A 25,565-nucleotide genomic window follows, 5' to 3' on the forward strand; every position below is an offset into this window, starting at 1 on the left:
TTGAGTTTCTCTGTGTGGTTACCTCCACAGGTGCATTCAATCACTAATTAAACCTCTTTGCATGCTGATGTAATGATCAGCATGTGAAGAAGCTGCTGCACAAGTGAGCATGTGATTGCAAACATTGTGTAGGCTCTATACTTTCAAAGCACATCTTACAAATTATCACACAGACGTTAATTCCGTAGAGTTTATAATAACACAATGTCTGACTAGATTCTATAATTGACTTTTTTCTCCATGTTTTTAGTTTAACCAATCACAGCTTCTGAAAAAAATGTGTCATACCAAGCAACAGGGTCAACCACATCTCCTCACTGTGATAAAAGTTTCAGTCCCTTCCCTGCTCAGAGTTGTTGACAAGGCGTATGAATGGGATTAGTTACTTCTGATGGTGACTTTATAGCCACCTCTACCATCAGTGTGTGAATGGGCGTGACCTGCGCTGTAAAAGCGCTTTGAGTAGTCGAAAGACTAAAAAAAATGCTATACAAGCTCAAGGCCATTTACCATTTTACCAGTGTGCTTCAGCCAGCAACTAGTTAGTGTATTTGTTATAACAACTGGGTATAAACAAACTCTGACTGGTATGAAAATGCACCTACCTGTACATTTATTTATTCTAGAAGTACATTGCATTATGTTTTGAAGTACTTTATGAAATACTTTTTCTTGCTCTGTACTAAATTGCCAGGCATCATGGTGGGGGGTCCAGAGGTTAGTTAGTTAGGTTAGAGGTTAGAAATGGCGGAGAAATAGTCCAAATAGTTGCCCGTCCAACCCTGAATCCATGTTTCCAGTCTAGTGTATCTTTACCTAATAGCATGAATTATATTGGTTGTACATATACAGGTTTAAACTCACTTAGATACGCCATCATCTTGTGAGTTTGTACACATTTTATGATAAGCAGGTCAGGGTATTCAACATCAGTGTGATGTAATGCATTGTGCTGGGTTTCCTGTTTTAGAGAGATCTGTCTGCCTCTGAACCTGCTGACTTTTCTGTCATCTCTACTACAACAAGGATCGACCTCCTGCTGCGAGCAAAGTCTCAGAAAAGATAACTACATCTCTCTCTCTCTCAGCACACAAAGATGCTGAATTATTCAAAATAAGGTGTGTGTAGTTTCCTTCCATCTCTATGCAGAGGTATAATTATGTTCAATGTAACACCCACAACACCAGGGGAGGTGTATAAATAAATGACGTGGACATGAATAAAAAAGAAATGTAGGTTCACGATCTGCTCATACATGTACTCTGAATTATTATTTTACCTCTTCTGCATTACTTAACCATCGTAATGAGCACAGCCTACTTTTCAATACGTTATCCAACTTAGCATAAACAGTACTACTACTAATCATAAAATAATACTAATAACAATAGGAAAGATAGTAAATGTCAAGCAGGAATCAAATGTAACTATGTGGTTCAGTCAAATCTCAGATATCGAAGAACAGTTCATCATTCTGGCAGAGATATTGTTTTAGAGAGGAAGTTGAGGATGTTATATCAATAAAACATTTTACAGCTAGCTTAGATCTGTTCAGATAAGAAACACATTTTCTTCAAGACCACGTTTACCATGCTGTATGCCATCAGTTTCATCTGAGCGCAGCAGTGTTATAACAACACATGTAATGGAACCAGTTTTTGGTGAACAGCAGCTGCATGCAGGGATTTGAGGCTTTTAAATGTGAAATTAACAGAGAAAAAACAATTATAAGCGTTGGAGGTGTTCAAATTTGGATTAGAAGCACTTCATAACAACCCTTGTAATTTGCAATGAAAAGGTGCAGGTACACTGTGTACTTGTTCTTCCTTAACACATTTGATCTGAATATTGGACATATTTCATTTCTGGTTGATGAATCTGCAAACACAGTTTTTTTCCTTCATCTTTTTAGTATTGTCTTCTCCCATTTGGCTTGTTTCTCCTCTGATTTGAGAGACCTCTAATAACACTTTTAATTAACAGTTTTCATTGCAACTGACTTCTTTATTCACAAACTGTTATCTTATCAACTCTATTGTAGTACTCCTGGATTGTTAGAAATCAGCAAATTTTGCACGTTTTCTTGCTGCCTCTTCTGATTAAATAAATATTTTTACATGAAGTGTATGGAGAACATATGAAGTTTAACCTAGTTTGGCTTTATGGATGACGACACAAAAGCATCAAGTTTTAAGCAACGGATCTTGATTTTCAAATCCCTGGAGAGAGGTTGCATGCTGTGATTGCCCAAAGTTGCCATGAGCCGCTCGATGCTCGAGCGATTGGCATGGATTGGTTGAGCAGGTGAGTGGCACATGTCGCTGCTGCATCTCCTATAAAACACAATAATTGTCAACCACAACATCAGCATGAGTGAGAGAGCAGAAAAACAGCCATTTGCATCCACTTCTCTTCATCCATCCAATATTTTAATTAAAAATCAGTACATATTATTATTCATGGCAAACTGATCCTTCAACTACCTCTGCATTTAATGAATGAGAAAAAAGTGTTTTCCATATGATAGGCCTACAGTGCAATGTCACATCATGTCAGTATGTCCATGCCGTTGCGCAACAATGGAAAAGTGGCTGATGGCCGCCCACTTGTTCAAGTGTTATTTGCTGACTCCTAGTGGTATTTTACTTCCACTTGTCTCAAACTGCTGCTTACTGTCTCCTAACCTACTGAAAACCATTCCTCTAGAGCTAACAAGCTAAGAATAACTTCCTCTTTCTGGGAGGTCAGGTCGTTCAAAACATCTTGTTTTTGGTCTGTAAAGATGAAGTAGAGCTGTGTAAAATTTGGGTTTGCGTTTGAAGTCAACAAGTCTTTCATTTTTTCATTATGTTTCAATTATTTCTAACACTTTAAATGCTGGTGCAACCATACACCTAAGAGTTTTCTGTCTTTGAATTGTATCTGATCATTATCAAGTTTAAATAACACAAGTGTGTCCTAGCATATAGCTAGCATTTATGATAAAACCATCGAAGGCTACATTCGCTATGCTAGCTGTTTGGAACTCATAGGAGAGGCAAATTCATCCGGTTATCCACCAGATGACATAAGGTTATTGCCAAATGGCAACCTTCAGTGTAGAAAAAATGCTTAGATTATACAACTTGTCCATGCGGAAGTGCAAAAAGCTGCAGTTCCTCGAGTGTCCACTTGAGGCCGGCTGCAAAAACCCAGGAAGCGCCATTAGGTCCAATATTAAAATGCTAATTTTACAGCAGAAATAAACATGTTCACAGCCTGGTTCAAAAGATGACTTCGATAACAATAGCTCATTTCTTTGATTGACCGAATGTTAGATGGAGAAAGCATTTCTGATATGTTGACGGCCAATGGATTGGCTTTAAAATGCCTCTTTAGAAATCAGTGGGTGACATTGCTGAGACTACATCCATGTTTTACACAGTCCGTAGTCGTAGCTTAAACTAACTGTTACACAGTATCTAAAATGAAGCATGTCATGCTATTTTAATATCAAATGTTCAACAGCAGCAGTGTACAAATCATCAAGTGAAACACCACTGAGACTCTTTATATTTGGTTAAAACCTGATTGGCATACGATCAGCCTCTGCTCCATCTCGGCGTCACTGTTCATGTCTGACTCAACTTGTGGGGAACATTGCCTCTAACAGGAGAACAAGCCTGTGACTACTGGTACAGCTCATTATGTCTTTACATAACTGGACTACACATACTGTTATAAAAAATTCATCAAGAACTCATCATTTAGTTAAGAGCCCATCTTGCAGTAAAATGCTGGATAGGGAATAAGTTCTTGACATACTTGCAATAGCTTTCTTATATGACTCCCAATGTCTTTTGATTCATTTGTTTTCTTATTTTTCAGCTATTCAGTTCACAATTATGAAAAAAACTGTATGTTAATACATACAATACCCAGCATTTTATTACACAATGAGTTTGACTGTGATGTTCTGTTGGGCTCTGCACCGTTTTAGCTTTAGCTGCATTGAAAGGGGAAGTGGGGACAGGTGGCATGACGTGAATCCAAAACCTCCTAATGGTTCAATTCTTGCAAGTCTTCAGATCAACAAAGGCTGAGAGGGTCACTGTACACATGGATTCACAATAATGAAGAGTACATGGAGCACTTCAGATGAAGAAGCACTGTATGTGAGTGGATGAGGGTATTTCTGTGCATCTTGATCTAGTTACTGTGCATCTTTTTGTCTTTTTCTGCAGGACAAAAAAATGGTGTGTTCTTAAAGTCTTACGTCCTCAACAGTTCATTTTGCAAAAGAGTTGGCAAGCTCTCCCCGTCCTCATCTTCATGTGAACCTTGTGAATATTCAGCCTCTACATGCCTCCTTTCTTTGCTTATCCTCGTCGAGTTCCATTTTGTACGTTTCTCGTGTATATTACTTCTTGTCGCTGTTTTGAAATATCTGTTCATAGGATGGGGGTGGGTGGTTGCAGTATGATGGAGGTGGAGGATAGGAGGCCATCATCATATGTGCAGGGCCCGGCTGAGCGGGGTACGCAGGGTGTGTCATGGTAACCCCTGGGTCACCGCCTGTCATCCCGTTGACCCCGAAGCCTTGCATACTCCCTGGCTGCTGGGAAACTGGAACAAAAAGAAAACAAGTAATGTTAATCATCTGAATTTTACTTTATCTTTTATTCAAAGCTCTAGTGAGGAGGTGGGGGGAGGAGTATCACTCCCATGATTCCCCGTCAGCCTCAATGTCATCTTTTTGATTGAGAGCCCCCTGGTGGTGGTAGAATATACATACTGTGTCTTTAATTCTAAAGTCTCTGTGTTACTTACAAAACAAAGAGAATACATTTACTATTTCTTTATAGTATTTTTTTAAAGCTGTTGTTGGGTACGTTTCAGAAAAGGAGGTTAACAGCTGGCTGCAGAAACAGCTTCTTCTTTTTTTACATTTTCCACAGCAAACATTTGTGAGTGACATGTCTTGACTGTTTTAAGAAAGCTTTTCATGACAAAACACGACTTACACAAGAACAGGATGAAAAGAAACAAAGAGATGAGAGGTGCCTCTTTGTCACCAAAATCGACACAAAATGAAAAGCTCCTCACAGGAACTCAAGTCAGTCATGGTTCAGACCTCTAATCATTTCTTAAAAAAGAGGTCTAAAGGCCCTGACACACCAAGCAGACGGCAAAGAACTAGTGGCGATGAAGGCCGCCTGTGGCGTCGCCTTTTGTCTTGTAAAAAAAAGTTGCACTAGAACACATTGCAAAGACTACAGCTGACAGCCAACCACCATGTACGTTCTGCACATGTGTGAGAGGAAATAACTCTCCATGCCAGCAGGCGGTGGTAGTCCGTTGTTATGATACGAGAAGACCATTTTCACACCGCTGTCGGTCACCACTCGTATTATAGGTAGCCTACTAATGGAGAATAATGTCTGATAAAAAGTTGAAAATGGCGCTGGCGTTGTCAGCCCTTGGTCTTTTAGTGGAAAAAGAAAAGAAGAGGCAGAGACGCCTCTCACAGACGCCGATTCAACATGTCGAAAAGGCCCAAAGAAATGGCAACAGGGGCCGACTGGTAGCGACAAAGGTGGACACACCGCAAAAACTAGGGCATAGACCGCTCACTGATGGTCCAACTAGGACAGACGGCCGACGATCTCCTCGGTGTGTCAGAGCCGTAAGTTGCCTTCTAGTCAACATGTTGCTTTTATTTTGAAATCTTCTCACATTGTCCACATTGTTCTTTGAAATCTTCTTTAAAAAAAAATGTACGAAAACGCTACAGAAGATATTGGTGAATGAGGCCCCATTAACTTGTTTATCTGGCTTCACTCTGAAAGGCAGTGTTCATATTAAAATAATTCATCATGATCAAGGACTTGCATTTACCAAAATTCCAGCTCTTGGTTGGCCTTCTGTTTCAGGGAATATTCCTGTTGTAACTTCCAGTTGTGTCCAACACTTATTAGTCTTGCTGATGGTTTGATGTTGAACATTTGCATGGTTACATCACTTAGATTCTCCATTCAGCTCTGTCTTTAGAGGTTACATTTTTGGAAACAGTCCACACAGACTGGAAAGGACTCTGATGAAATCCTCTCATATGCTCATAGCAGAATGTCAGCAATGATTAGAGGCATCAACCTTTGAAAGAGACTCTTTTTGGAGTTCATCAGAGAGAAACCAGTGATGATGACCTCCTTTGGGACTTCTCTCTAGTGTTCAGTATTCATGCAGAATTTGCTTTTACACAGAGGTTATTACTGGAGCTCTTAATTTTCTGCTTGGCTGACTCACAGAATAAATCCCATTCATTTGATATTATCAGCTGCTCTACTTTTCTCCAAAATCCAGAGTTTTTCATGAAGTATCCTTTGAGACCACACTGTTGATCACAATGAACAGGATTAGATAAGTACGGGAAATGACTCGGTTCGAAAAGAAGGAATTTAACTCAGAACCGTTTCACCCCATGAATCAGATATTTACCACTTAGAAACATTTTTGTTCAAAATATATTATCTAATAATAACAATATTACTTGTATTCTGAATACCTTCAAATATATCCACCCATTATCTATACCGCTTTTCTTGTTTGGGGTCGCAGGGGGCAGGAGCTGATCCCAGCTGTCATTGGGCGGGGGGCAGGTACACCCTGGACTGGTCAATCACAGGATTGACAAATAGGGCTTTCACACTTGCAGAAAAAAACGACTGATACTTCCAGGAGGAGCTGTATGTGTGAATGCAAACAACCAAATGTTTCGTTCGGACTTCACCCGGAGTTTCTCCTGCAAGACCCCTGTAGTATTTTTTCAGCAACAAATCTGTGTGAGCTGATGTGAGAACGCAGCAGGATATTCTCTGGAGACTTCACCTCAAGCCAATGGGAGGGGGTGCTGATGTTTATATATTGTGAGTGCTGCACGGTGCATAGAGTGAGACCTTTGCATTATGTTTTCTGTTCATCAGTATGTTCTTCTCTGCTCACCTGTGAGGTGTATATGTGAACAGCCAGGTGAGGAGAATATCCGAAGCAGGCATATATGTGAAAACGGCTATATAGAGACAGACAACCATCCGCACTCACATTCATGCCTACGGGCAATTTAGTGTCACAAATTAATCTAACGAGCATGGCTTTGGACTGTGGGAGGAAGCTGGAGTACCCCAACCAGGAACCTTCTCACTGTGAGGTAACAGTGCTAACCTGATGCACCACCATGCAGACCCTTCAAATATGAGATGCTCTATCATGAATTGCCTCTGCTGTGGTAGTCCAGCTGCACTGCAATTAACAATCACCTCAATGTTCTGTCTAAAACAGTAGACATGTAAAACATATTTTCTGTTTTCTTATACTGCATACGGTGCCCTTTATATGTGGTTGAAGTTATTGTGTTTGCCTTTTCATTTGTGTATTATGTTTATTACTGTACCGGGTGAGTTGACAGGGTGCCTGGTGAAGGAGACGTTGAAGGCTGGCTCGTCTCTCAGAGGGGAGGGATACATCCTTCTGCGGATCAGGAAGCCAGCACCGCAGCAGAACAATACTCCCATCATCAGCAGCACCCTGGATTTAAAAAAAAAAAAAGGACGTTTTTGAGCTTTTACTGAATCAACAACAACAATACACCCATGTAGGTCCAGCAGGAGCAGAAAGACTCTATGGAGAGGAAGGAAAGTGGAAAGAGATCAGACTTTATTCCGGGTTTCAATTCCATTTAAGCATCTAGTCTGGAACCCCTTTTCAAGTATTATCTGCGATGAGGCAGGCAGGCACAGAGGTACCTGCTCCATGACCTGTCACAGCAGAGTCACGCCTGGTTGCACACAGCGGCAAGAGAGGGTATTGTTTTGTCAGATATATTTGACCCACTCGCTGTCAATCCCTCATCTCGCAGAATTACACAGTTCAATAAAAACTGTGTTCCCTGAGGTGATGTGTCCACAAAAAGCTATTTCTCTACTCTGTCTCTCAGTGCCATGTTATTTTTTATTTATTTTCATTTTGCTTAATGCAGCACTGAACAGTGGGCAAAATGGTCAACACTCATACATCTTGGATCAGAAAGGTTCACAGGGTTATACAGTCATGTCGTCCTCTCCTCTGATGGCAGAAAAACTTCAGATGTGTGATTTGTTTTCTGGATTCATATGACAAACCATTTTGTGCGCTTACATTACAATAGCTCGTCTCATTGGTTGTTCATATCAGAAGCAGATACGTTGTCTTGTGAAAAATTGAATCAGTAAAACAGTAAAACCTTCTAGCAACAACAGAAAAGCCCAAATCTGAGCTCTTGGTAAAATAAGATGTTTGTGTGTAGGTGCAGACATTTTGATGAATTTGGCTGGTGTCTCCAAGAACTAAGTCTGGATTTACTGTACAGTCACTTCCGGCTACTCTGGGGACAACCAGTGCCGGGTTTCGTGACGTGTCGGCTAGGATAGATGCCAGGACTTCTCAGATGGACACGGACTACTGGCATTTTGTTTCAGCTGCAAAGTTTCTGCCCATCTTTCTCCAGTGAAAGGCAAAAAAAAACAAATCATGTCAGCTCAAATCTGACTCAATAGAGTGCTATGAATGATTCTGCTCTCATTTCTTTGCCATAAATCAGTCGATATTATTGTAAAAAAACAAAAAACTGCATCCCCTGGTCTCCTGGTAATTTTGGCTAATTATGTGATCTTGGCTAACTGCAATGGATTCTTCTTGTTTTTGTATGGAACACCTTATAATGACTATTTCTGCAAAAAGGTTCAAGTTAAGGCACATCATCTATTTCATGTTGCCCATCAGCTCTCTGCCATTTTGACATAATGTTTTATACAGACACACGTGTGCTCGACTTTCATGAAACTATGGCTAGGTCGGTCTATTGTCCATTTACACACCAAGCTTATTCACTGCCAAATTGACATTTAGTAGCAATTGTTAAGCTTGCCTTGTCAGCATGGAAAGTGTTTTTCCCCCTTCTCCGAAAACAAATTGGGTGGAGAGCACAGTGGAGATAAAACAGAAATAACTCAGGGAGAAGAGTGTTATCGTGTCCCTGCTGAGCGCGTTCGTGCTTGATCATCAGCTACAATGGATTGTATCTATTCATTCATTTTTATGAGAAGCGTCCGCATCACCGAGCTTCTACCACTTAACATTTAGCAAAGTCATGCAGATGAATTGGAGTGTGGCACTTGGGGGCCTGCATGGGCCTTCAGCACGGCAGCTCATTCTGTCTTACTCGATCAGAGGAAACACTACAGACACAGTCTCAACTGCGACTCACCAGAAGTACCATAGTCTCTGGATGGACAGGGCTCTGACACAGCAGCGAGTCCCACAGCAGTCTTCATAGGAGCGACATCTGCAACAAAAAAGGCACACAAACAGACAATGCAATTAGACGAGAAATTCTTCTTTTGATACTGGAATAATGCAGCGTCCTGCTACGTAGTGCTGGCACAATGCAGTTAAGCAGATTCTGACAATTTTATTTTTTGAATAAAAGCTTCAAAATGTTTTGGGGCTGCTGCTCTTGAAATTAAGTTATTATTGATTAACTTTAGACCAATGAGGTTCAGGTTCAGGTTCAGATTACTTTATTTGTACCCGTAGGTAAATGTGGTTGCACGGAGAGTCACTTAAACTTAATAAAACTGTCAGACAATACATAAAACATACAGAGTGCAAATGCATGGTACGTGGGCAAAAGTGCAGAAGTGCTTAAAGTGTGCAGCCACTACTCACTTTTCACAAACAACCTGTTTGTGATTTGCTTTTAAAAGATTTACATAAACAGACAGAGCTCTCAAAACCTCCAAAAACATGTACAGTATGAGGGACTTTATCCCCTCTACCACAATTTACACCAAGCCCCTTAATATGGAAGGAAAGGGCGAGGGGGTCCCTGTCTCAGAAAGGCATGTAGAACGGCGACTTTACATTCACAGACCTTCTACTAAAGCCTCTTTAATGAATGATATATTCTATCATTAATTTCAGGATTTTGAGTGATTTGGGGTAGTTTTTTTGGTTTTGTTGTGTTCTCCGCACCTTTTTTCCAGGTCGAGAATTATGCAGGCTCCGTTGGCAATTATAAATGAAAGTGTTGACAGCATTTTGGGTGCAGATTCAGGAGGTTTATCTAGCTACACAGCATGGAGACCCATTCACAGAAAGAGGAAGCTCAAATCCATCAGAAGAGAGAAATCTCTTGATTTGATCACTTGAAAGATGGATTACATGCAGGAACATGTTTCTATATTTTACGCATAGGTTACGCAGAGCCTTGTGTTACACGAGTAGCGTATGTCTGTCTGTGAATGGCTCAGTGCGAGTGAGGAGAGAGAGAGAGAGAACAAGGGGAGTGTGTGTTCGGCAGGTGTGTGCGAGAGGCACGTTACTGATGCCGGAGTAGAAAACTCGCAGAGAAACTAGTTAGCATCTGGAGTGTATGCACAGTTTGAGCTCTGTGTGCGTAATAAACGGCCCGACATCTCAAGTAACAAGCCGGACTCTCCGTGTCTGTTTACAACTTGCTGCACCCCACTTAAAGTGACGGGGGTGAGTCCCGAAGTTGAGGGCTACAACTTCGGTCCTGAAGCAGACCAATCAGACCAGGGTCGGAACGCCGAATCAGGAAAGGTTAACACTTGACATCATATCTGGGGGATAATGTCAGTAAATTCGAGTTAAAACACAGACGTGGTGGAATAATTTCTAAATCGAGGTCTCAGGTGATACTAGTCCCGTGCGAATAGGGCTTAAGACTGATTAAAATTCACCCGCTATTGAGTCTTTTAGCTTTCTTTTGGCCTCCATCCATTTTTATATTCAACCAGATAGACTATATCTATGTTTGTGTGCTGTGCTGTGCTGTGGGGAGGTCAAACTGCTGTTTTATGAGCGGGGAAACAGCAAATTTAAGTCAAAGAAAGCTCGGCGACTGAACAAAATAGTAACACTGTGGGGCTGCAAATTCAAAACAACAAGCAGAAAGAGGCTAAAACTCCACGCAGAGCTGCACAAGAAAACTGCTGATCATTGTCCACATGCTAATCACTGTTAATGACCTCTTCCTATTATTCACACATTTAATCCACTGTTCAATAATGTGACAATTAGAGCCCTAACGATTATTCAGCCAGCCGATAATATCAGCCAATATTAGCATCAAGTGACTGTCAGTATCAGCTACTTTTATCACAGATATATACCGATATAACTAGGTTGATTCACTAGTCAAACAGAATTTCATTTAGAATCATCAGATTACATCAGCAGTTCTCTGTCACCAGCAGAGTGTGCTTTATAGAATATAACAAACATTGTCACTCTCCATTGTGTCAAGCAGTGATGCACGTACGTGTGCAGTAACTTTCTAGTTGAGTGACCATCTTTTCTTCATAGTATATCTTTAAGTGTTAGTTAACTGCATTTGAGGCATCAAGGCAATAAATGTGTAAATCTATCTATCTCTACAGATCTAAAATAGATAAAAGAAAAATATCGGCCAGTATATCGGTATCAGATTTGTTTTTATCCCTAATATCGATAATGGTATGGGCCCAAACAATCTCATATCGGTCAGGCCCTATGATAACAACATTTGCAATGATATTAATTATCTTTCAACACTGGGCAACAGTTAAAAAAGTGGAGAAGATAGAACAAAACAGTTTCCCTCCAGTTGCAGAGAATTACCTCCTGTCTGCTGTTATTCTGTTTTATTGCATGACAGAGAGCCTCATTACAGTGCGCTGACATTTCCTCCACTGTAACAAGCCTCCAAGCAACACACAGGTGTATTGTAAGACTGCCATTAATCCCCATTTCTGCTTCGTAGACAAACAAAAAAAAGCGTTTTAAATGGCAGACCTAGCAGCCAGATGCTCAGAATAGAGGCCAACTGTGATTGATCAGTCTATGGAGAGCAGCAGGAAACCTGCATTAATACAGAGGAAATAATAACAGGATGACCGTATGTGTGTGTGTGTGTGTTGTTTGATAGATGACTGAGGATACCCAGCATGACAGTGCATACCTCAGACTCCCGGTCCTGCCTGGCCTTTCAAAACTAGATCAGGGATGAGCAACCATTGTCTCTGGAGGCCCAGGGGTCTGCTTTATGAAAACCAGGAGAGTTTCTGCACCGATCCACATAGTGCCAGTCCCTGCAGCAGTCTCTGCTTTTTTGCATCTATTAATATTCTTTGTACTGGAAGTATGGAGGATAATTTTAAATGAATTTAGACAATCTGATCTGTGGGCCCCCGCAAGATCCTGATCATGTAATTAGTCATAATTATGCAATACGGAAGTCACGATTATAAGATGCTCCCTCAAATGTCTCTTTGGTGAATGCATAACACCTCCATACTCAGAGCTACAGAACCTTCAAAACAATATAAACTATTATTTATTTAGCATGAAAAATACAAAAAACTATTTTTTGTCATGCATAGGTTGCGGGAGGATCAGCCTGGAGTTTTTTTTTAACAACTGTTCATGCTGCTCTTTAGCAATGTGAGGAGGAAATGTACTGTTTGCATGAATTCAGTTAGTTGAACTGGTGGTTAGAACTTCAGCCCTGGAGCCTGTTGCTTCAGCTTTAAAGCATCTCTCTTCATAGTTAGGATGTCAAGTCAACACTGCCAAACTTTTAAGCTTAATAAATAAATTGTGCCAATCTTTGGTTGCACCCTGAAAAAGTAATGTTCTTATTTTTGGCCCTTAGCCTGATGCCCCTCTGTAATAGCCAAAACAACCAGGATTTATTAGACTATAAACCAATAATTCTTTCTAAGTCTCTAGTACTAAACGGGCAGTTTCTCTTTTGAAAAACAGACTAAAATGAAGCCAAATGTTATGGGGGAAATACAATCAATCATGAAATGACTTTGTGACCACAGACCAAGAATAGGCCTCACTGATAAAGATTCATCCAGCATTAAATACTGAGTTGTTGAATTTATTGCCTTAATTGTTGAGTTGCTCTTTTTTTTACTTCCATACTAGGTTTGTTGTTAATTTGTCATGTCCTGTGTACTCTGTTAAAGTGCTTTCTAGTTTATTTTGTAGATCTTTGTCCTTGTGTGTAATACCTAGTGTAAATTCCTGCCTTTGTTCTGTATTAGTCCTGAGTCTAGTTTTTAGTGTTTCCTGTTTTATTTTGTAGTTCTTCCCCAGTGTTTCATGTTTAACTTTACTCCCTGCCTTTGTAATTGCCTGCCTTTGTGTCTTGTTAGTCTCACCCAAGTCTGATTCCTTTGTGTCTTTAGTCTTTGTCTGTTTTCAAAACCGCCTCCTATACCAGCAGTGTGTACTGATTTGGCCAAAATGCAGCATGCATTATGTGAATAAATGCGAGAGCCACAGTATGCCAAAACTATCCTGATGTGTACTGATTAGAAAAACATAAAAGTTAGCACACTAATGTCTTTTATGAATTATCTGGTTAAAGCAGCAGCACAAAGATCAACAACAGACTTGTCTCAGCACAAAGCCTTCATCAGCGTACTGATTCGGGAAAAATCTACAGTATTTATCCCTTGTGTACGCGCTTCCCAAGATGCAAAGCGTAAGGTCAGAGATTGAAATGACAGACAGCAACAGCCAATGTAAAAAGGGAAATAATCACTATCAGACCAAACCACGCAACGATGCATACAATTATCTTTTTTGACAAAAATCTTGTGTTTTTGTGTCTTCATTGCCACCATGAGTTGTGAGTCAAAGCCACTGCTACTGCTGCGACTGCTTTGCTTATGAATAAGCAAAATAAAATAAGTCTTTATTGTTTATAGACCAATGGCATGTCCCTGTTCCAATAATCTCAGCACTTCTGCCTGAAGCCTCTCCTACCATACAGTAGCACTTTAAATTCCCCAGCAACTCAAGGTGACTCACAGCTTTTCACTTTTAAGATTGCAACAAAGGCTCGTTACAGGTTCATGCTTGATGTTTGTACTCCAGAATATTGGATTAATCTCATTCCTTCTATCTGTGTTTAATTCAAAATGTTGTCCTGTTCTGTTAGGCAGAGGAGTCGTGGGGTCAACGGGGTCCTTCTCTGAAAAACTTGGGAAGACTGATGCCATTTTCTGCATTTTTAAATATATATATATATATATATATATATATATAACCAAAAGGCATGAGGGGTGTTATTTCTCTTTCAGTCTGAAAGTCTGAGTGAAAGAGAAGTTCAATTCAAGCGGCAACCCCCAGTCTTTAAAAATGAAGCCAATTCAGAAGGGCAAAATCCTGCAGTGCCTCGAGGGTCCACACCAAATTAAAAAAAACTCTTTTTACAGCTGAAATTAAAATGTAAACAGCCAGGTACAAAAACAAAATTTTATGTAAGATATGTGTTATCCATAGTTAGGCGCGCAGATGACCTCATTGACAGGAAGTCGAGATATAACAGTTTGTAAGGAGTCTTAAAACTCGCCTCAGCTCCAGCTCTCAGCCTGTCATTAGGTTGACTGAAAGTTAGGCTGAGACAGCATTTCCAGCATGGTGGCTGCTGCTGATGAGCCTCCAGAGCCCCCTGCAGGAACAGATTGGTGATGACATTGAGGCTTCGCCCATTAATATTTACAGTCCGCAGTTAAATAATGCAACATTTCTCACATTGCATGGGAGAGCCTGACTCAATCTGACACAGTGCTAATCAAAACAACTGTTTCATCATTCTACAATTCACTTAGCTCAGCATCACCAACATCATCATCATCATCATCATCATCATCATCATCATCATGTCGCTGTCATCATTCTGAGGCTTTCTTGTTTACCTGCCTCACAGAGATAAGCAACTCTACCTGCCTGATGAACATCACCATCACATCCTTCCTGATTGGTCTGAAATGGTCAAATTGGGGAACAAAGTCAATTCAAAAAGTGCTAAAGTACAGATCTGAGGCACAACCCACTAACTTGAGTATTTGACTGTATCTGCTAGTTTATTATTCTGCTTTTCTACATCATATAATGTTACTTACTTTTCTTTAGAATGTCATTGGGCCGTTTGTTTTCCAAATGGTCCCAGCTGCAGTTAAAGCTAGCTCTGGCCTTTAAACGCTGTACGACTAAAGTGCTGACTACTGTATGCATTCATTAATCATTCTAATTCAATAGTATAAGATATTTAATTATTTTAGAAGCCATTGCAGGACTTCTACCTTTAACGCTGCACCCTCTTAAGTAAATGATCTGGGTCCCTTTTCCACCACTTAAATCACATAACTGTGAAGTAAGATAGCCCTTCTTATTTAATTAGCCTATCTCACCAAAAAATAACCCACCTGTTGCATGTTCAACCTCTGCAGCTAGAGCTTTAAAAAAAATTTAAAGAAGGAAAATGTTGAGGAAAATCCTGATCTAAAACTAAAAAGTAGAGTTTAGTTTTTGCGACACGCTCCCTCTGATTTAGTGTTAAAACACACCTGAAGGATCTCTCACTTCTAAACTGGCTTTATTAAGACAGAACAGGATGCTACAGTTTAACAAATCTTAACTAACTGCAGCTAGCGAGGCAGAGGGCTAAACCACCTCGTTTACATCTCATGTTTACACGTTTGAAGAAAAGGTTGATGCTCCACTGTGACTTCAGCAACAAGCTGCTACCCGCTGATGGGAACTGATCTCATGCAGCAGCTTTGGATGAAACCAACATTTTTTTATCTTTTTATGTTAGGAGAAAAATCCTGTCGAGCCCCACAAAATTGAATGGGCATGATGCGATTTATCTCAGGTGTCCAAAGCAATCACATTATTTTGTCCTCATGAGGACAGATGGACAGGACCATGAAAATAGCCACACTGCGAGAAAGAGACAGATAATGGAGGGGATTGAGAAGTTCTCTCCTGAGACATAAACAGCACGCGTTAAATCCTCCTGCAAAAGCTCTTTCATTCCGCTGCAGGCAAAGAAACGGCACCGGGGAAGAGGCTGAAGTAGAGGAAGAGACACTTTAAGATCCTCACTATGTGAAGTAGGCTAACGCCTTTCGGATAAATGTGCTTACTGTTTGAAATTCTGATGAGGCAGGGTCACGTCAGTGTCAGTTTTTGGCATAAAAGGTGACGACGGCAGTTGTCAGAGTCCCCATTAGGGCAATTGAGGGGATATCTGCATTTTATATACAAGTATGAATGCAATGATGATGTGTTTATTAATTTTAGTTCACCCATTATAATTATAATTCACAGTTCACAAGATTGACTGCTGAACTGATATAATGCACGGACGTATAGGTTGCACAGATCGAAGTGATTTTGGTAATCCTTTGATTTTAATAAAGCTTTTTCAAAGTCTTCACTAATCTTGTTTTATATTTTTCTAATTTCAGCCCCAAATTGGGAAACAAACATGACCACTTCATCTATCAAGTACAATGCTATATTTAGGTCACACTTTTTTTATTTGTTCAATACAAATACAAAAGCAAAACTACATCAATCAGGTGTCTCTGAATGAAAAGAATTAGAGCCTGACTGATTAATCGGTTGATATAGTGATTCGGTATCGGCTAATTTCGGGTATCGGGTCAAAGACTATCAAAGCTCCTACTCTTTTCAGGCTAAGCACGTTTATGTACCCCAGTCTCAAGTGTGTTTAAAAGTGTTCTAACAAGATATCTGCCAATATATCAGTTTTGTTTTCTCTCCCTAAAATCAATATTAGTATCTGACATAAAAGTCCCATGTTTCTGCAAAAGATGCGGCAATGTGTTTTTTTTCTCTATTACTCAGTGATTGGTTAAATAAAGAGATACTGGGTGGCGGAAGCCTAGTGGAAAGTATACACAACCCATGTACAGAGGGTCTAGACCTCCAAACGGACGGCCCAGGTTCAAATCCGACCTGTGGCTCCTTTCCTGCATGTCATACCCCACTCTCTCCCTCTCTCTCCCTAATTTTCAACTTTAACCACTGTCCTATCTTTAAATAAAGGCATAACCCCCCCCCCCCCCCACACACACACACACGATTAAAAACAACAACAACCCAGAGAAACAAACACAGATTCAGTGCCACGAGGATAAGTAGAAAGAAAGAGGAGGTAGAAGGGGAGGATGTTTTTTTTTGTCATGGAGTTTTTCTTCATTAGCTACAGAATCACTCTTCTTCACTAACACTCTGTGTCTCACTTCCTTCCTCCCCCTCATCACCACTTTAAAACTCAATGGATGGAAGTAGGGACCGTGGGAGAAGCCTCTCCTCAGTGAAACCGATGGCTCTTGTCTAAACTGTGAGCAGCAGAGCAACACACTCTGTTGAATTGTTATCAGTGCAAGATTTGGGCAACCCAAAGAGAGAAGTCTCCATCTTTCATTATTCAGAATTTGAAAAAGAAATCTCAAAAAGAGGACATCAATGACTCTTACCCTGAATTACACTATGTGAATATGAGGAGTTAGTTTTGCAGCACATCAACATTTTCATATGTAGAGTGAAAATATGCAACTTATTGGACTCCTTGAATTTTCAGAAACTGCACCACAAAAGGGAAGACTTCCTTTGCTGAGAAGAGAAACTGGAGCCTTTGTTGAATGTAATAGTTGCACACAGACACTGCAGGGTGTCACAGCCGACCACACTCTGGATTATTTATTATTATTTATTTGTTAATGCACTGTGTCATCTTAATCGTTCCATTATTACCACAATTAATACACCAGCGGAGTCGACAAAGCCGTTCATGGTTGCTGAAGTTAGCAAATAATTGACTAAAGATGGTAAATATTTGACTTGTTTCGGACACTTTCAAAGCTTTCTAGCTATGGATTAGTCCTCTCTGCAACATTGTGGCGATTCAATATCAGGGCTAGAACTACCAATACATAAACCTAGGAAGCTGTTTGACACACTTGTTTCAGCTAGTTTGATTTTGTTTGCACTTTGCCAATCGACCCCATAGGTGAAACTAAAAATGAATGAACTGTATCTCACTTCATTTGTAATACTGCATAGTGTGGTACTTACATGAAGTAGATGGGGTATCCACCTTCGAAATACCAGCAGTACTTTTTGGCTTCTACACACTGTGAAAAAAGAGACAGAGAAAAGTTATTACTCTTAACAGGTTTGTATAGTGAGCGTGCATTGACAAGAGAAAAGCATGGGGTGGGGGGGGGGGAGTACAGAGGTAAGCACTGGCAAAATTTCTACTGAGAAATAAGCTTGTTTAACACTTGTGTCTGCAGTCAACACCTACCCATTCACATCCATTCACACACTGATAGCTGAGGTTTCTATGTAAAGTGACCATCAGTATTAATTAATCCCACACACATTCATACGCCGCCGACGAAGCAGCAGGAGCAATTTGGGGTTAAGTGTCTTGCCCAAGGACTAGTCGGAAATGTTGCTGCAGGAGCTGGGGATCCAACCAATTGAAAGACGACGACTCTACCAACTGAGCCGCAAGCGCCCAAATAGTTCAGTTCTCTCACCACAGAAGAGTCATACCAAAACAATTTCAACAAAGTCTCTTTTTGATGCCTATGAGATCTCCAAAACTAAGGAATGAAACTACATATTTAACTACAGAATCAATTGGACCTTTACAGGCAAAAACCAAGACACCTGCAGTGTATCCTAAATTGTTAAAGCTGCAACTGATAATGCAATCCTTCTGCTGAGAACATGTTTAATTTATCATGTACATGTACAAGGCAGCTCAGATAGAGGTGTTGAGCTTTTTCAACACCTGCTTTCATAAAACCTGATCAGAGGTCATCTTTACACAAGTTACGCACACTGCTCTTTGAGGGCCTATTGTGATCCTGGTTGTAGGATTCACTAAGGTAACATTAGACAGACCCAAGATCTACGATAATCAAACATATAATAGATAACAGACCTGATTGTTCATGATTAAGAGTGGACACAAAATCCATACATGCCTGGGTTCTTATTTGACCAGTGAGGACTAGCTGTGATTTCAACATTGAGATTCAGGTTTGCGTCTAAGCCCTCTTTTTTTAAACAATCCTTCATCCATCTAAAATATAGTTTAACATCAGCATGCCAGAAACACACATTTATTTTATAGTCTGTAAAATGAGTTCATTTTAGCGTTGAAAGCGTAGCAGAAAACATGATTGTAGCGGCATTTGTCCAAAGTCATTCTGAAGCGTTGTGTGAAACCAAATCGACCAAAAGGTATCGTTTCATTCCATTTCAAGAAATAGTTACGCACTATTTAAGCGAGAAGTATTTTTGTTTTTACTGAAAGAAGGTAAGACTTGAAATAGTTGGAGGTCAACCTTCAATCTTAGTAAGAAACAATCTTTGTCTGACTTTATGCCACTCTACAGACATACAGAGCAGTACACTCAAGAAGGATCCCCTGCAATCCTCTTCTTACGCTTCTCGCTTCAGCTCACAATGCACGGAGCCCTGACGCTGGAGCACATGGCGACTGGAGGGCGCCTTTAATTAACTGCCTTTGAAATGATCTCCTTCTGTGAAAAATACAGCCTGCTTTGTAGTGCCATACAGAGGATTTTCAGCTTTATCACCCCGCGCCCTGCAAAGAAGCGGTACGAAGCCGAGCTTATTGAGGAGAAAGAGAGGGAAGGTGAGATAGCAGAGAAAAGGGAGCCGGATGGAGGCGGATAGAGGAGAGCGTGCTAAATGAAGTGTATCATACTGCAGGGACAGGCCTTGCCTCAGGGTGGCAGGCAGCATACACAGCATCACTTTCTATTGAAGTGCAGACATCTTCTCAAAGATACCGGGTTCTCACTGTGAGTGAAAACATGCAGCTTTCTGGATACGGTTATGAAATTTCTATGACATTCACTCATCTCATGTTGGTATGCACTGAACTCAATTAACTCCAGCTGCTTGTAAAAGAACTAGCTCACTAGTAGAATTAAAAGTAGTGGCAGAGTTAAGTTGAAGCAGTTTTATAGTGATTCATCTGCAGACTGAAGTTCGTCCTCTATAAGAAGATCAAAAACCTGTCTGTGATGGGATGAGATAGAAATATTCCTGTTGGGGTGTCCTTTGGGATTGGATTGATATATTCTATCTGTGTGTCGCCTTTTCACAGTCATAGAAGATGTGGCCTATTTTTCCTTTCTTTTTTTTTTGCCTTGCTCTGAATGGTGCAGTGCAGGCTGGCTTATTGAACCTACTTTGAGCTTGTTTTTCCCTCAATCTGCTTAAAAAATGTTTCTGTTTGGCTGAATTTCCAAAGGATCTGTTTTATGAAGAGTTTGATTTGCGGTTTGGACTTGCTCTTTATAGACATTTTCACATACGAATTTCAGGAGCACTTTGACATTTCTGTATGTCCAGCACGTATGGAAAAATTGACAGTAAAGATGACTTTGATCTTGTGACATTTCTGTCACTTTCCCATTTGTGCTGCTATGAGTTGAACATTTTGAACATTCAAAATTAAATCCTAATAACGATTCTACTCTATAGTTTACATCCAAATACCTGCGAAACTATCTACATTTTTCCAATTGATTAATTGGATGTTTTTGCTCTGGCCTCTTGTTTTGTTTTCTATTCTCTATGTTGCATTACTGTGTTTGTCTCTTCTTTCATGCCGTCTGCTGAGACCGGACAGATTTATGCCTATTTTACTGACTCAAAACCGTGTGATTGTAAAATAGAAAATAAATGTAGTCATAATCATGTCCCTCAGCAAGTCCATGGCTTACATCCATTCAGCTAAGTTCATGTGTCGGCACACAAACGAGCTGCATCCTCAGCTGTTAGAAATTGAATATCTTATCAATTAAAAAATGTGAAAAATAGAGAAAATATTACTGATTAATGACAATAATTCAGAGTAGGTGGACTGAAGTGGTCATAGACAAAGCAATGACAAAAGTGGAAACTGAGGATCAGAAGAAAGAGAACTGGAAGCGCGTGAAAGAGGAGAGGTGATGAGAGGAGAGCTGACAGCGAGGGATGAAAGTCTGAGTGAAGAAGAGGAAACGAGTCAGAGGGAGGTGCAGATAAAAAAATTGATGGAGAGAGTTATAGTCCAGCAGTGCCTGTCTTAAAACCAGCAAACCTCATCATATGTTTGCTCTCTGAGTCTGGTCTGGTGAATTCCATTATAACACTTTTTTTTTAATTTTTTTAATCAATTTGTCATTGTGTGAATGGGATACAACTCATTAGGCTCACACTATATGATTTTTATTCTCCCATCTATCTTACTGCTTAACAGCTTTGTCAGACTCACAGTCAGGAGTGGTGTGACTACACTGACGCCTGTGATGTCACACTGCATAGAAAAAACAAAATGATTATTTAATATATTTGTTTTTATATTTTATTCAATTCCATTAACTGCTTAATTTGCCTTTACATATGCCTAATGTTTAAGATTACTCATAACCTTCATTAGTTTTCAATCCTCATGAGACAAAGTGGTAATGAGTAGTTAACCTCTCAGTCTCCACACAGCATGGTGGCCTTGGTTCCACCCATGGTCATGTGTTTATTATGGATTATTTGAATTTTCTTCTTTTGCTTTCATCTATGAAATAAGAGGTAGTATTATTAGAGTGCAATATTGAAGGTGCACTATAGTTTTGATAGAGAAGTGTGAAAGTTGGAGAAGTGTACAGATTCTGTGGTAAATGTTCAAAACTCTATACACAAACTGTCCTCATTTTTCCTTTGAGTAAAGTTTGTATATTCAGTTCAGAAAATATTACATAGAATTGTTTCACTTCTCCAACTTTCAAATTTCACTACCAAATCTCCATAGTGCACCTTTAAATATTCAAAAAGAAATAATTGTTTTAGGAGATTTTCGATGTTTTTGGCAAACTGAAATCCAATGATTTTAGACTATAACATTTGTTTTTAAATGCCAGTGTGCAGGCAGAACACAAGTTAGTATTTAAGAAGAATTGAAGTTGATTTCTGGAATGTAAAATGTCTTGTTGGCCGTTATTTCATCATCAGATTTCTAAACTTGCCTTTCAAACACAATCATATGGTGGTGATACACGTCCTCCTCTGATCTTATCCCAGCTCACTGCAGTAACCCACATTAGTCGAGCAGCAACGTCGTTGCAGCCTCTCCTAAGTGTAGTCGGGGTTGTGTGAGGTGATGCTTTACAGAGAAAGTGCAGCCCATGGCCTGAATTATTCAGAATCCCTATGATTTAGAATGAAGACTGCTGAAATGCTACAAGAGAGATATGTTTCCCCCCTTGAACTGAGAGATGTGTCTCTTTGACACAGACTGTCAAGCAGCTTCCTCCTACTTACAATGAAGAGTGGCTTTCAAGAGCTGCTCTCCAATGATCACACACTTCTCAAAGTATAGGATTAGCAGATCACAAACACATATAGTCAGAGCTGTAACAGCCCATAATGTTGTTGTATTTACATTCCAGAGTCACAAGTTTGCCTGTTTTATCACCATTATCTGTACATTTAGCTTGAACCCAAGTGCACAGAATCAGAGATATTGCGAGTTGAATAAAACAAAACAAAAAAATAAAATACTTAGAATCCCATAGAAATACTATGATAACTTAGTCAAGCATCGCAGATAAAGCTGTGAAACTTTATTTGCTTTGTAAATGAAAAAAACAACAACAATCCATTCTTTATATTAACCTTCCATGCTTCATCCCTGTTACCTCGGCGCCATCACAAAGCACAGGGACGCCCTGAAGCTCACTGCAGGAATTGTTTTCTATCTGCAGGAATTCCTTAAATAGTTTTGTCCTCCAGCATTGGGAGTTGAAGTTGAAGTGATGCGTTTGTACTTTATCTTGTACTATACTTATGTCTACATTTCCTCTTGTAGCAGTTTGATAAATACAGGCCCAAAAGGACAGAACAATATCAAACACCCTCTCTGTGGTCTGTGCAGAGAGCAGAACAGCAGGGTGGCATGCCAGGTCGAGCTGTTTCGCTGGTTTGCAACATGGCAACACAATAGGTTATTTGTCAGGCTACCGGGGGAGGATGGGGCCATACTGTGACACTTGGGCAGAGAGGAAATGCCAGGAACACACACACACACACACACGCACGCACAGGGAGAGGGGCCGAGAGAAAGACGGCAGGGGAGATGTTAACAAAGTAGAACTGCAGCAGAGCATCCCATCCTTTCTCACTGAGACCGTATAAATCAACTCCATTTGTTTTCTGTGGTCACTGGTGGAAAATAACAAGATTTGGAAAAACTTTTATGTGAGGACTCGTGAGGCTGGTGACTCCATCTTTTGTCTCTCTTCTCATTTTTCTTAAATGACAAAATAGAGAACAGCTGGAGTTAGGACCTTTGTTGCTGTGCCAGCACACACAACCTCCTTTTTACTGCTTCTCACCGGGCTTGGTGTTGCCAGGTTCTGAAAGTTATCTGGTTGCATTTACTCTGTCCTTGTTAGTGACTGTTAAAGGTAGAGTAGCAGCATAGCATATAGTCCTTGCAGCTTGTAAAACAACATCCAAATCGGGTTCCTCCCCCTGGGCTCATCGCCACCAAAAGCACACGCCCATTGCAGGTAAAATAATGATGTTGTAATGCCGAAATTATAAGTAAGCGAGCACAAGCTAACCTGACGGTGTTTGGCGCCTGTCTGTCCAACAGAAAGCGGGCCAACGGGTGAAAGCCAACCCAGGGTACACCCTCGTTTTGAAATGAACTTTGTCCTCTTTCTCTGTCTGCTGTTTTACTCTGTTTCTCTCAGTGACATTGAATCCTATCCTTTGACCAGCACAGCCTCTGGAAGCCTATTTCCACCCTTGAGCTTCCTTCTTAATTCTCCTCAAAATCGAATAGCTTTCGGCCTCTTATCACTCAATAGTCAAGCCAGAATTAGCCTTCATATGGCTCAGTTAATAACAATGTCACCTCTGGCAGAATGGATATGAGTGTGGGGGCGAGATAAATGAGGACTCTTTCATTTGCACTTCATTTACAGTGCAAGTGACAAAGCAGAGGAAAACTTCAACACTCGTGTAGAATTCAAACAATATAGTGCTGAAATAGCAATGCAACAAAAACTACAATGAGAAAGCTTTGGTTTTACAATCATAGAATGTAGGCTGTCGGTCTACATTTGTTGGAGCTAATTGTTATCCAGTTTCCAACGCTCTCCGATCTATGGTCACTATCCAGCTCTGTTCATTGTCTTCCTCCTAATTGGAACTCAGTGAAAGCACTGACAGCGGAGGAAAAATGTCCCTCTGTGCTCCCGCGGGACAAAAATGACCGTTACATAACCAGAGAACGTGTTTCCCTGCTTTAAAAGCAGCTCAGATGGGTTTTGGCTGGAGGACGTTCGGGGGGATGAATAGTTCAAAAGGTTTTACACCACCCATTAAGGCTTTTAAAGCGTGCGTGCGTGTGTGCGTGTGTGCGTGTGTGTGTGTGTGTGTGTGTGTGTGTGTGTGTGTGTAAGGTGATGAGGATCCGTTAGTCTCTGAAGCTGTAGGATAATGTACATGAAAATGTAAAAGTAGACAGGTCAATAAAGGAGCTCCAAGTAAATAAGGGGACATAACTGAACAGACTTTAAATCTTTCCTATTGGAGACTCTCATCATGTTGTACAGTGGAAGAAAAACGAGAGTGTCTCCTTATTATCCTAGATATCATGGCCGTCTAATCTCTCAGTCTGGTCCAAACGGTGTTTCAACCTGTAAGGAATGAACCTTAAAGCATTGTGGTTTTATAAAGACACTGTTGCTGACTTGGAATCAGCAGGAAACATCTTTGCAAAACTGTAAAAAAAAAAAAAAAAAAAAAAAGCAGACACTAAAAAATCCTTATCATGTTTTATTTTATTTGTTTAACTTTATCTGCAAATACCCGCTTCTAACATTCTCCTTCACTTCCTCCACTCCTCTATAATTCATCCCTTTCTTCCTTTCCTCTCTTTCCCATCCATCCTCCCCCCTCTCTCTCGCTCGCTCTCTCTCTCTCTCTCTCTCTCTGCCTCCTGTCTTATTGATCTCTGCTGACCGCACAACTACCTCTGCCATTAGTAAGCAGCAACAGACCCACAAGCATCATTTGATTGTCAGTGTGTGTTTGGCCTGAAGTGGAAACAACAATTAGGAGGAAACAGAGCTGGAGGAAGCCTGTACTCCTCGTGTCATGTACAGCGTGCACGTACACATGTTAATCTACTGCTCTGCCTTCAGGCTCTGTATTAGTGGCAGTTGCTAGGCTGTTTCCCTTTTGTCAGAGATAGTGAAATCTGTATCTGTATACTGTGTCAAAATGTACATTACACATAAGAACAGTGACGCAAAAATTACAGTGGACAACTTTTTTTAATCACAGACGTTAAAAGGAACCATTACCAGAATGCCAAAAACTGCAGTTCCTTAAATGGCCACTGGAAGCTGCCCAAAAATAAAGTCAAACCACATAGGCCCCTGTGTTAAAATGCCCGAATAGACAGCTGAAATAAATGGTACACGGTAATTGGACTTTGGCTTTCATAGCTTTTCTAGTCGTCTGACTACTAAAAGTGCTTTTTACACCACATCACAATCACACAGTGATGACAGAGGCTGCTGACTAAAGTGTCTGTCATTAACTAATACATTCAT

At 40.3% G+C, this 25,565-nt stretch overlaps 1 protein-coding gene across 1 annotated transcript in view; it reads right to left on the bottom strand.

Moving 5' to 3' along the window:
* Nucleotides 1–3,462: 3,462 nt before the first annotated feature.
* Nucleotides 3,463–25,565, bottom strand: part of vopp1b (VOPP1 WW domain binding protein b) — a 30,151-nt gene continuing 8,048 nt past the window's right edge. Inside the window, exons 2-5 of the mRNA XM_061064584.1 lie at nucleotides 17,986–18,044; nucleotides 9,281–9,358; nucleotides 7,430–7,563; nucleotides 3,463–4,605 (exon numbers count right to left, since the gene is read on the bottom strand). Of these exons, the coding sequence (XP_060920567.1) occupies nucleotides 4,400–4,605; nucleotides 7,430–7,563; nucleotides 9,281–9,358; nucleotides 17,986–18,044 (477 nt within the window). The 3' untranslated portion in view covers nucleotides 3,463–4,399. The remainder of the gene's footprint in view (nucleotides 4,606–7,429; nucleotides 7,564–9,280; nucleotides 9,359–17,985; nucleotides 18,045–25,565) is intronic.

Source organism: Labrus mixtus, chromosome 19 (assembly GCF_963584025.1).
Source record: "Labrus mixtus chromosome 19, fLabMix1.1, whole genome shotgun sequence".
Classification (NCBI taxonomy): Eukaryota; Metazoa; Chordata; class Actinopteri; order Labriformes; family Labridae; genus Labrus; species Labrus mixtus.